Source organism: Eutrigla gurnardus (assembly GCF_963514095.1).
Source record: "Eutrigla gurnardus genome assembly, chromosome: 3".
Classification (NCBI taxonomy): Eukaryota; Metazoa; Chordata; class Actinopteri; order Perciformes; family Triglidae; genus Eutrigla; species Eutrigla gurnardus.
Genome location: NC_139917.1, coordinates 4,563,092 through 4,575,986, shown reverse-complemented (window position 1 = coordinate 4,575,986; position 12,895 = coordinate 4,563,092). Strand labels below are relative to the sequence as shown.

Genomic DNA, 12,895 nt, shown 5'->3' with positions numbered 1-12,895 from the left:
AAAAACTACAATTCTGCAGCACAAAGTCCAGAATGACAGAAAAAAAATTCATGACTGTATGCTGCAATGGCCCTGGGGTCAAAAATGAGTTTCAATGAGGACACTTTTGTCTCTAAGGGTCACAGTGTAACAACAGTGTGTACACAGTGTATTATAGACATAGTATAGAAGGTTGATAAAAACAAATCCCCAAAATACACCCTTTGGCATAAATGTATGCCATATGCATTCACACAAAATGATCGTTAAAAACAAAAATGAAAAATCCCCAAGGGTACATAAGGGTTAAATTTAGAAATTTAACAATACGTCAACCTTCAAAATCATATCATGATGACTAAAAAATGACGTTGAGTACTAAGTTATCATTTATATTTTATGTAATAATGTTGAGATTCTTTTTGTCCTCCACACAGCTGCTGGATTCGAACAGCAGCAGGGAGAAGAGCTCTTTTCTGCACAAACATTTTAGGTGTAAAATAACATCGTAACGATGACAATAACAATAATACTGTCACATGGTGTTTCCTGGGGTTTTTCCTGTTTCCTGCAGGTATCGGGGGTTTGACTGTCGTAACAACCTGTTCTACAGTCAGACGGGGGAGGTGGTGTACCATGTGGCCGCCATCGCCGTTGTCTACAACCGGCAGCAGCACAGTCAGAGGTTTTACCTCGGCCACGATGACGACATCCTCAGCCTTACTGTACACCCGCTCAAAGACTATGTGGCCTCTGCACAGGTATGCCCGACCAATCAGAATGCAGGTTCACTGTCAGACTGACTTGGAGTGTTTCTGAATGGCTGTCTGTGTGTTCAGGTGGGCAGAGACCCGGCTGTCCACGTCTGGGACATCCAGACTCTGAAGTGTCTGTCTCTCCTGAAGGGACACCATAGCAGAGGAGTGTGTGCTCTTGAGTTCACAGGTACACTCACTGCACAGTGTACCATTCCGTACCCCTGAACCTGTATTACATAAATCACATGCAATCAGTGGTTAGTCCCATTTAAACCTTTATTCATCTTTTCTACATTTTAGAATATATTATTCCGAAATCACAACCATAAATCACCATCTGTATTCCTTGAAAGACATTTTATTCCTGATTCATCCTCGAGAACTAAATTAATTATCCCATAATCACCATTTAGGTGGGCACGGTGGTGTAGTGGTGGGGACCTGTCTGTCTCTACATGTCAGCCCTGTGATAGACTGGTTACCTGTCTGTCTCTACATGTCTCCCTGTGATAGACTGGTTACCTGTCTGTCTCTACATGTCAGCCCTGTGATAGACTGGTTACCTGTCTGTCTCTACATGTCAGCCCTGTGATAGACTGGTTACCTGTCTGTCTCTACATGTCAGCCCTGTGATAGACTGGTTACCTGTCTGTCTCTACACGTCAGCCCTGTGATAGACTGGTTACCTGTCTGTCTCTACATGTCGGCCCTGTGATAGACTGGTTACCTGTCCAGGTGTATCCTGCCTTCGTCCAATGACAGCTGGGATTGGCTCCAGCCCCTCCATGACAATTTACAGGCTAAGCGGTTGATAATGGATGGATGGATGAATCTATCATCTTTTGCTATAACTAAGTCTCATCCTGTAAAAACCCTAATACCCTACTTCCTGCAAACATTAAATTACAATTAGTTTCCCTGGTGGTTCCACCTGTTAACCGTAAGCTTTCTATCATCTGTAATCCCTAAATCAGGGTTCAGGTGTTCACAGATTCTGTTTCAATAGAACAACGTCATTGTAAAGTTAATTTCTGTGTGTTTTGTTATATGGCTTCTGATGTCTCTGTCCTTTGCCTCTTGTTCCTCTGTCTTTGTTTTGATCTTCTCTCTTATCTCTTGTCACCTTGTGTCACATGTATCTCACCTCGCCTTCTTTGTCTCTCTGTGTCTTGGATATTGTCTCTTTTCTCTTTGATCTTTTTTCTCTGTCTCTTGCATTGTGTCTTGCAAATTGTCTCTCTGTACCTTGTCTGTCTGTCTCTCTGTGCCTTCTCTCTCTGTTTATTGTCTCTTGCCTCCTGTCTCCCTGTCTCTTGCAAATTGCTGCTCTGTCTACTGTTTCTCTGTCTCTTGCATCTTATCTTTCTGTCTCTGTTGGTTCGTCCATTGAATCTTGTCTCTTGCATTTTGTCTGTCTTGTCATCTTGTCTCTCTGTCTCTGTGTCTCAGCGGACGGGAAGAGTTTGGTCTCGGTGGGAATTGATGAATTTCACTCCATTGTAATTTGGGATTGGAAGAAAGGAGAGAGACTAGCCAAGGCCAGGTACCCCTGAACACCTGTACACATGAACACCTGCACACCTGCAAATCTGTACACCTGCACACCTGCACACCTGCACACCTGCACACCTGTACACATGACCACCTGTAAACCCAAACACCTAAATACCCGTACACCTGCACACTTGTACACCTGCACACCTGAACACCTGTACACCTGAACATTTGCACACTTGTACACCTGGACACATGAACACCTGTACACCCAAACACATAAATACCTGTACACCTGAACACCTATACACCCAATAACCTGAACACCTTTACACGTAAACTCCATGTACACCTATACATCTGAACCCCGGGCATCTACCTTCTGCTTTACACACCTTAAGCCTTTAGTGATATGTCATGTTGAGAGAGGCCTCAATAAAACTTGATTTAATAAATGTAAAATTAAATTTAAAGTAAACTTAGTTCTGAAATAAGTTGAAATCATATTTCAAATTAGTCATATTTAAAATGTAAGTTGATATTCTTTATGTTGAGACTCAAACCAGCAGTGAAGTGTCTCTGATTAAAACACATCAATCCCACATACAAATACTCACTCGAGCAGGAGATATTTATGGTATCCATCTGCCACTGAAAATAGTCCCCAACAAATCTGCTATTTCCTCCTGTGGGTTCAATCAAAGCTCAAGTGACCAGCTGAGTAGGAATCAGTGCTCCACAAACAGGAAGTCAAGTCATTGTGAGATGGACTGACATGTTACTGGTTTGAGTCTGAACATGAGATTTATTGATGTTGATAATAAAATATAGAACAACAGCAGACCTTGACGTTGTTTCTGTTCTTCAGGGGACATAAAGACAAAACCTTTGTGGTGAAGAGTAACCCGTTCAGGATGGACAAGCTGGTGACGGTTGGCATGAAACACATCAAATTCTGGCAGCATTCAGGTAATCTTCTTCCTTCCTTCAAATGTTTACACTTTTTTTCTACATTTTTATTCTTGTATTGCACACTACTGTTCTTTTTTTGTTTAGTGAGTTGACTGGTTCTTCTTGTCCACAACATTTCATTGCATTGTGACTGCGTGTCTACGTGCATATGACAAATAAAGCTTGAACTTGAATCTGGTTATTGATATTAAATCACAGCTAAGTAGTTTATTTGGGGTTAATCTGACTGTGGTAAACCAGCCTGCGTGTGTCCTGCTAGATCCAGTTAATCCAGCTTTCTATAGTGCTGATATGAATAAAAAACAAAAAAGTTAAAAGTTAGTCTCTTCTTTCTCTTTTTTCTTCCAACAATATTGCATGTTGATATCGTCACATTGTGTGTTTGATGTTTGACTTAGTTGTGTACAAAAATGTTGTAGACAACAAACTTAGTTGTAGTTTTCATTCAGTACATTCTTATCAATAATAGTAATGATAAAATAAATAAATAATAATAATAAAAATAATACATACATACATACATACATACTTTTTGGGATGAATCAATGATTGTGTCTCCTCGTACAGGTGGCGGTCTGACATTTAAACGGGGGATTTTCGGGAATCTGGGGAAGCAGGAGACGATGATGTCGGTGTGTTATGGTAGATCTGAGGACCTGGTCTTCTCCGGAGCCAGCAACGGAGACGTTTACATCTGGAGAGACACGACACTCATCAAGACTATCAAAGCCCATGACGGGCCGGTCTTTACCATGTGCTCCCTGGACAAGGTAGCACCTGGGTCAAACAAATAATGTATCTGTTTATAATGATTCATAGTTTTCAAATGAGGATGTGGAAGGAGCTACTCATATTATTAGGAACCACTGCTGTTGAAAGATACGTTCATTTAAAGAAAAAATAGGCAAAGATTACTGTATTTTAATGTAATGTCATTATTTTACAAGAATAATTTTGATTATTGTAGGCTACAATATGTAGTCATAATCTAACAAGATACACCTGTCATAAGATTTAGTTTTAATTTTAGAAATGTAACAAGAAAAAGTAAAGACTAATATTTTTTGATATTGCTTTTATAGTAAAGTACAGTTGAATATAAACAGAAAAGGGGAGAGGAGGAGGGATTCAGACCTGGATAAGGTGCATCGTGCCTGCTCTACTGATGAGCTAGTAGGTGAACAACTAGGTGAGCTAGCAGGAGAGCTACCAAGTGAGCTAGTAGGTGAGCAACTAGGTGAGCTAGCAGGAGAGCTACCAAGTGAGCTAGTAGGTGAGCAACCAGGTGAGCTAGCAGGAGAGCTACCAGGTGAGCTAGTAGGTGAGGTAGCAGGAGAGCTACCAGGTGCGCTAGCAGGAGAGCTACCAGGTGAGCTAGAAGGTGAGTTAGCTGGAGAACTACCAGGTGAGCTAGTAGGTGAGTTAGCAGGAGAGCTAACAGGTGAGCTAGTAGGTGAGTTAGCAGGAGAGCTACCAGGTGAGCTAGAAGGTGAGTTAGCTGGAGAACTACCAGGTGAGCTAGTAGGTGAGTTAGCAGGAGAGCTAACAGGTGAGCTAGTAGGTGAGTTAGCAGGAGAGCTACCAGGTGAGCTAGCAGGTGAATTAGCAGATTTGCCACCAGGATGTTGATGTTACAAAACTGATAAAGCTCATGAAGTTGATCAGGGATGTTTTTTCCGTGTTGCGTTCACTGTCCAGGGTTTTGTGACCGGCGGTAAGGACGGCATCGTGGAGCTCTGGGACGACATGTTCGAAAGATGTTTGAAGACGTATGCCATCAAGAGAGCCGCTCTGTCTCCGTCATCTAAAGGTCTCGCTGGTCTATATATATATTTTTTTATTTGTCTTCATGAAGACGACGATACATAAATTATGATTTCATTTATTGCACACTTTTAGCTGATGTGTCAACTGAGGTTTTCACCTTCACAGTCCTGAGACTTTTCACCTGTATGGGTTACCTGAAATACATTTTTTTTTAAAGTTTATCAGTTACTTAAGACTCTGGAGTAACCCCTCATAACTGTTACACCTTTGATCTGCCTATCTCAGGCCACAAGTTAATTTCCTTCCATGTCAATCTCATATTATCAAAACTAATATGTTTCGTACAATCACATTCCGAAATATTAAGAATATCTACTTGCCGGCCCTCTCTAATGGAATTGCTGACTTCCCTAGCAGAGTGACTTTATCTACCACAGACAAACTGGTATCTCACTACAATGATTTACTTCATACACTGTTTAGCTCTCTTGCGCCTCTGAAAACTAGGTTGGTTTCGTAAACCCACTCAGCTCCTTGGTTTGCGCCAGCACTATGCCAGCTCAAGACCAAAGGCCAATGCCTGGGGTGCCTCGATATAAAAACCGGCCTTGCAGTTCATAAAAAAAATGTACCATAACCACATACTCCAATACAAGGATGCTCTCTCGTCAGCAAAAACTACATACTACTCAACCTTAGTCAGGATGGCTGATGGGAACACCACCACACTATCAACAATATTCTGAAACCACCTGATGCTCTACCACCTCACCTACTCACCGCTACACAGTGTGATACCTTCATGACCTTCTTCAACGCCAACATTGAAAATATCCACCAGACCCTGACTGCTAGAAATAACCCTGCATCCTCTCTGCACTCCCTGCCTACATTTTCTGTTCAGCTCTCCCCTCGCCAGCTTCAAACTCCCAACTCTCCTGGAAATAACTGGTTTTATCACCAAATCCAAACCTTCCACCTGCCAGCTAGACCCCCTACCTACGCACCTGGTAAAAGTCTGCCTTCCTGCCCTGTCCTCTTTAATCACCAACATTGTCCATTCGTCACTGACTTCTGGTGTTGTTCCGTCATCACTCAAAACTGCTGCAATAACACCAACACTCAAGAAACCTGGCACAGACCCGAATTACTTAAACAACTTTCGTCCAATCTCAAACCTGCCATTTCTCTCCAAAATACTAGAAAGATCTGTTGCAGCCCAGAAAAACGCCCATCTGTCTGCCATCTGTCCCCTCCACAGCACTAACCCTCACAAAAATCACCAAAGACCTCCTGATGGCATCTGACTCTGGACTGACTCTCCATTCAGGTTCTCCTCGACCTGAGTGCAGTATTTGCGCAGTCTCTCATGACATCCTTCTGAACAGGCTAGCCTCCATTGGAATCACAGGCCATTCCTCCCCCTGGCCTGGTTCCAATCCAATCTTCTGGGCCGCACACAGTTTGTCCAACTCAAGAACCTGAGATCCAGCACCTCTCCAGTCTCCAGTGGTGTTCCCCAGGGATCCGTCCTCGGCCCCCTCCTGTTCATTATCTATCTGCTGCCTCTTGGTTACATCCTTAGGAAATTCCATATTCAATTCCACTGCTACGCCAACAATACCCAACTCTACCTTTCCACAAAGCCCACTGCCACCCTACCACCCAAGGCCCTAACCGACTGCTTACTGAAAAACAAATCATGGTTCTCACTCAACTTCCTTAAACTAAACAGTGACAAAACCACGGTCCTCCTCATCGGAACCAAATCCACTCTAGCAACACTGAACACTTTCTCCATGTTTATCAACAATGCCACTGTTACACCTTCCTCCCAGGTAAAAAGCCTGGGTATCATCTTGGACAGCACTTTATCCTTCAAGGCCCACATCAATAATGTTACTCATACTGCATACTTCCACATATGCAACATCAACTGTGTCCGTCCCTCTCTTACACCAACCTGCACTGCTATCCTTGTTAACACCCTGATTACTTCCTGTCTGGACTACTGTAACTCTCTCCTCTTTGGTCTTCCTCTGATATCCCTCCATAAACTCCAGCTGGTCCAGAACGCAGCCACTCGCATCATCTCAAGAAGTCCTTATACTGAACACATCACTCCTGCCCTGCAGCAACGCCATTGGCTCCCTATCAAATCATGCATTGACTTTAAGATCCTACTCCTCACTTTCAAGATCCTCCAGCCTGGCACCAGTGTATCTCTCTGAGCTCATCCACATACACAAAGCGTCACGCACTCTCCAATCGCTGCATGGGGTGTAGTGGGTAGCACTGTTGCCTCACAGCGAGAGGGTCCTGGTTTGCTGGTCGGGTTCGGCTTCCTTGTGTGGAGTTTGCATGTTCTTCCCGTGTAAGCGTGGGTTCTTTCCGGGTTCTCCGGCTTCCTCCCACAGTCCAAAGACTGCAGGATGGAGATAAGTTTATTGATGACTCTAAATTGCCCGTAGGTGTGAATGTGAGCGTGAATGGTTGTTTGTCTCTACATGTCGGCCCTGTGATAGACTGGTGTCCTGTCCAGGGTGTACTCTGCCCAATATCAGCTGGGATCAGCTCCAGGCCCCCCCACGACCCTGAATACAGCATAAGCAGTAGACGATGGATGGATGGATACCTGGGAGTGTGAAAAAACATTTTTTGTTAAAAGACAACTTGTTTCTGTGGTGTTTGTGGACCAGGTCTTCTGCTGGAGGACAACCCGTCTATCAGGGCCATCACTCTGGGTCACGGTCACATCCTGCTGGGGACAAAGAACGGAGAAATCCTGGAGATCGACAAGAGTGGACCGATGATGCTGCTGGTTCAGGTCAGACATGTAGACACATTGACATCGAGGTCAGACCATCACATGACTCTGGCAGATCAGAAACAGGAAGCTTCTTTATTAGTCGTCACATTAATACAGAGAAATTCTGGGGGAAAAAAAGCTTTTTACATTACTTTCTTTTTTTTGTGCACGTTCTTGGTAGCCTTCATTGTTTATATATTGTTTTTATTTTGTCTTCTGACTCAATAAAAAACAAATGGTAATCAAACAACACATCAGAGGAGGATGATGGGAGGTACACTTAGGTTTTTTTTACATAATCTCATAAAATAAATATCTTTTTCTCTTGTATATTAAAAATGTAAAAAAAATGTATTAAAAAAAAACATTGTTTTCTACTGTACCTCAACACCAGAAACACAACTCACTGGAGATATATAATGTTGAAGTAAACAATGTGAAATAATATGTTTTTAAAGTTTTAAATCGCCATCATGTGGGTCACACTGTTCAACACATTAACTACATCTGTTTATTCTGAATATGAATGTGCTTTCTTGAAGTGAACAGGTTCCTGTTAAGCAGACGACCCTTTAAAACTCTGATGTCTGAGTTTCTTTGAACATAACAGTTTCAGTTGTATAATCACATGATGGAAATCAACTTTGACAAAAAGAATAAATACAACAGTTGACTAAAGTTGTCTGTGATGTATTTACTGTTCGTGTTGTGTTCAGGGTCACATGGAGGGAGAGGTGTGGGGTTTGGCGGCTCACCCTCTACTTCCTGTTGGTGCCACTGTCAGCGATGACAAAACTCTGAGGATCTGGGAGCTGTCGGCAAATCACCGCATGGTTGCTGTCCGTAAACTCAAGAAGGGTGAGCACGTAAACCAGTGTTACATAAGTGTGTTACCCAGGTGTGTAACATAAGTGTGTTACCTGGGTGTATTACCTGAGTGTGTTACCTAAGTGTGAAACCTGGGTGTGTAACATAAGTGTGTGACCTGGGTGTGTAACATAAGTGTGTTACCTGAGTGTGTTACCTGCGTGTATAACCTGGCTGTGTAACCTGAGAGTGTTACCTGAGTGTGTAACCTGAATGTGTTACCTAAGTGTGAAACCTGGGTGTGTAACACAAGTGTGTGACCTGGGTGTGTAACATAAGTGTGTTACCTGGGTGTGTAACACAAGTGTGTGACCTGGGTGTGTAACATAAGTGTGTTACCTGAGTGTGTGACCTGCGTGTATAACCTGGCTGTGTAACCTGAGAGTGTTACCTGAGTGTGTAACCTGAATGTGTTACCTAAGTGTGAAACCTGGGTGTGTAACACAAGTGTGTGACCTGGGTGTGTAACATAAGTGTGTTACCTGGGTGTGCAACGTAAATGTGTTACCTGGTTACCAAAGACAGAAAGGAAACACACAGACTAAATACACCAGGGCTGATTAGGTTGACGACAGACAGGTGTGGAAACACAAGGGCAGGCTAAGGTGATTGGGGAGAACGAGAATCAAAATGGTAAATGGCGTCATTTATATAGCGCTTTTCTCCAAAGCGCTTTACAGTAATGATTGACATTCACCCATTCACACACACATTCACACACTTAGGGTGAGGTGTCTTGCTCAGGGACACCAGGCACTCAGCTAGGAGGAGCCGGGGATCGAACCGGGGATCGAACCGGCAATCTTGCGGTTGCCAGCCGACCCGCTCTACCTCCTGAGCTAAACCCCCCCACGGATGAGACAATGAGACCCAGCTTGGAGACAGAAAAAAAGAGGGAAACCAGACAGGAAGCAAAGCACGTGACAACACAAGACAGAAGGACTACAAAATAAAACAGGAAACCAACACTACAATACCCACAGTCGTGACAGTACCCCTTAAGGGATGGATCCCAGATGTCCCAATAGTCCACAATTAAATAGTCCAGGAGGGCGGGCAGAGGGGGCCTGGAGGAGGGGCTCGGGAGGCCCGGCAGGAGGGCAACCAGGCGGACGGGGCTGCTCGGGAGGCCGGGCGACCTCCACCGGGACTGGTGTTGGACGGACCCCTGTCGGGAGTGGTGACAGATGGACCTCCGTCGGGACCGATGGCGGACGGACCTCCGTCAGGACTGTTGGAGGACCGACCCCCGTCGGGACTGGTGACGGACGGTCCCCCGTCAGAACAGGAACGGGCGACGAGTGGACCTCTGGCAAGCTGCGTGGAGTAGCCTGCGTCTGACGGACCACTGTCAGAACAAGTGACCGACGGACCACCGTCAGAACTGGTGACCGACGGACCTCTGTTGGGACTGGTGAAGGACGGACCCCGGACAGTATGTGTGGAGTGGGCGTCGGGCGGTCCCCTGTTGGAACAGAACCTGGCAAGGAGTGGACCCCCGTAAGCTGTGTGGAGCAGGCGTCGGACGGACCTCCATCAGAACTGGTGCCTAAACTGTTTGAGTTACGTCTGTCAGTTGTTGTGGGAACTAGCAGGAGCATATTCAACACCAGAAAAGATAACCAAACCCTGACTCAGTCTCATTATTAAAGGGTTTATAGTATACTCAAATGCCAATAATTAATAACTGTTAGCATATAAGGGCAAACAGTTGAAGGAATTTGGAATTATCTAGGTTAAAAGCATTCATTCTTACATACATTAATACACAGCAGTATGTTCAAAAGGGTTTATTAACAATAAACACATGAGCACTAAGACGAGGTGGCCTATCTAACTAACTACACTCTGTGTGTGTGTGTGTGTGTGTGTGTGTGTGTGTGTGTGTGTGTGTGTGTGTGTGTGTGTGTGTGTGTGTGTGTGTGTGTGTGTGTGTGTGTGTGATTGTGTCTGTGTGTGTTATAAATGGTGGCTGTGGGTGTTGACTGTTAGCCATGTAGTCTAGTTAAAGAGAGCAGGGTGAAGAAGCAAAGTTGGATTAGTGAGCAAGCTAAACTGCATGTTCTAAACCACTAACAACTGAACCAAGGGTACAAACTTTACTAAACAACACATCAAATATAAAATTACCTTGAAACATTAATGTCATCACGTTGACCAGATTGTTACCAGTCCTTGAGGAAGGGTTGGTTCTTGGTTGTTCTTTCTGAGAGAGTTTGCAGTCTTCGGGTTCCTGTGAAGGAAACTTGCTGTCCTTCAAGTTCTTGGGGATGATGGAATTTCTAGTGAGTTGTGTCTTGGCCAGGAATCCTTGGTTTCTTGGGAGGTTTCAATGAGGAGACCAGATGAACTGGGTCTCTCTGTAGCAGTCGCTTGTAGGCTGAACAGCTAGCTTGTTTGGCTGTTTGAAGGAGGCAGCTTGAGGGACTTGTGGCTCAGGCGAAGTGCAGGAGAGAAAAAGAGGGACATGAGACCTCTGTCGAGGTCTGAATCCCAGGAGAAAGAGAGGGAGATGACAAAGAGTCACTGTTGGTCTACTCAGTTAAAGAAGCAGAAATCAGCTCAGCCAGGTGCAACTTCTGAGTTCTACTGCAGTTGACCAATCACAGTGGAATCTGGATCCACAGGTGGATGTCGGAGATAGTGGGGCAGAGATCAGGCCAACAGGCAGATGGGGAGGGGGAGCCCCACACCCCCTGTACAGGAGTGTGACTGTGTTTTCACACAGAAGACTCTCCCATCTCAATATTCCAAAACAATCTGCAATCTGCATCCCTGAACTGTTTCATAAACACAAACCTTGAGGTTCCAACACTGTACAAAACCTGCTTGTGTTCCATCTGTCAGTTACCTGTATATAACCTGTGTGTTACATGTATATAACCTGTGTGTTACATGTATATAACCTGTGTGTCACATGTATATAACCTGTGTGTTACCTGTATATAACCTGTGTGTTACCTGTATATAACCTGTGTGTTACATGTATATAACCTGTGTGTCACATGTATATAACCTGTGTGTTACCTGTATATAACCTGTGTGTTACCTGTATATAACCTGTGTGTTACATGTATATAACCTGTGTGTCACATGTATATAACCTGTGTGTTACCTGTATATAACCTGTGTGTTACCTGTATATAACCTGTGTGTTACCTGTATATAACCTGTGTGTGATATGTGTATATCACCTCGGTTTTACCTGCATATAACCTGTGTGTTACCTGTATATAACCTGTGTGTTACCTGTATATAACCTGTGTGTGATATGTGTATATCACCTCTGTTTTACTTGTATATAACCTGTGTGTGTTACCTGTATATAACCTGTGTGTGTTACCTGTATATAACCTGTGTGTGTTACCTGTATATAACCTGTGTGTGATATGTGTATATCACCTCTGTTTTACCTGTATATAACCTGTGTGTCACCTGTATATAACCTGTGTGTTACCTGTATATAACCTGTGTGTGATATGTGTATATCACCTCTGTTTTACCTGTATATAACCTGTGTGTCACCTGTATATAACCTGTGTGTTACCTGTATATAACCTGTGTGTGTTACCTGTATATAACCTGTGTGTGATATGTGTATATCACCTCTGTTTTACCTGTATATAACCTGTGTGTGTTACCTGTATATAACCTGTGTGTGTTACCTGTATATCACCTCTGTTTTACCTGTATATAACCTGTGTGTGTTACCTGTATATAACCTGTGTGTGATATGTGTATATCACCTCTGTTTTACCTGTATATAACCTGTGTGTTACCTGTATATCAGGTGGGCGGTGCTGCGCCTTCTCACCTGACGGTAAAGCTCTGGCGGTCGGTCTGAACGACGGCAGCTTCCTGGTGGTGAACGCCGACACGCTGGAGGACATGGTGACCTTCCACCACCGAAGGGAGCTCATCTCAGATATCCGTTTCTCTCAAGGTACCTGAACAAACAACACGGGTGTGACACAGGACGAAGGTGATTGGTCTGTGATGAGTCACAGCTCTGTGTGTTTCAGACGCGGGGAAGTACCTCGCTGTGGCATCCCATGATTCCTTTGTGGACATCTACAACGTCCTGACCAGTAAGAGAGTCGGCATCTGTAAAGGAGCCGGCAGCTACATCACACACATCGACTGGGACTCTCGAGGTGAACTGCTTCTTCGCTAACTGTTAGCCGTAGAGGCTAACTGTTTGATGGGCTTGATGTTCTAGACAGTAGTAGTAGTATAGGGCTGCTAGTTC

The 12,895-nt window shown here is 44.1% G+C and overlaps 1 protein-coding gene across 3 annotated transcripts in view; it reads left to right on the top strand.

The window, feature by feature from the left end:
• LOC311010396 (echinoderm microtubule-associated protein-like 6) overlaps window positions 1-12,895 on the top strand; it is a 56,921-nt gene that overhangs the window by 19,873 nt on the left and 24,153 nt on the right. For all 3 annotated transcript variants that reach the window (XM_084004870.1, XM_084004869.1, XM_084004868.1), the window contains exons 14-23: window positions 554-740; window positions 819-924; window positions 2,187-2,280; window positions 3,100-3,200; window positions 3,771-3,973; window positions 4,902-5,013; window positions 7,670-7,797; window positions 8,496-8,637; window positions 12,437-12,589; window positions 12,669-12,800. In XM_084004870.1, the coding sequence (XP_083860996.1) occupies window positions 554-740; window positions 819-924; window positions 2,187-2,280; window positions 3,100-3,200; window positions 3,771-3,973; window positions 4,902-5,013; window positions 7,670-7,797; window positions 8,496-8,637; window positions 12,437-12,589; window positions 12,669-12,800 (1,358 nt within the window). The remainder of the gene's footprint in view (window positions 1-553; window positions 741-818; window positions 925-2,186; window positions 2,281-3,099; window positions 3,201-3,770; window positions 3,974-4,901; window positions 5,014-7,669; window positions 7,798-8,495; window positions 8,638-12,436; window positions 12,590-12,668; window positions 12,801-12,895) is intronic.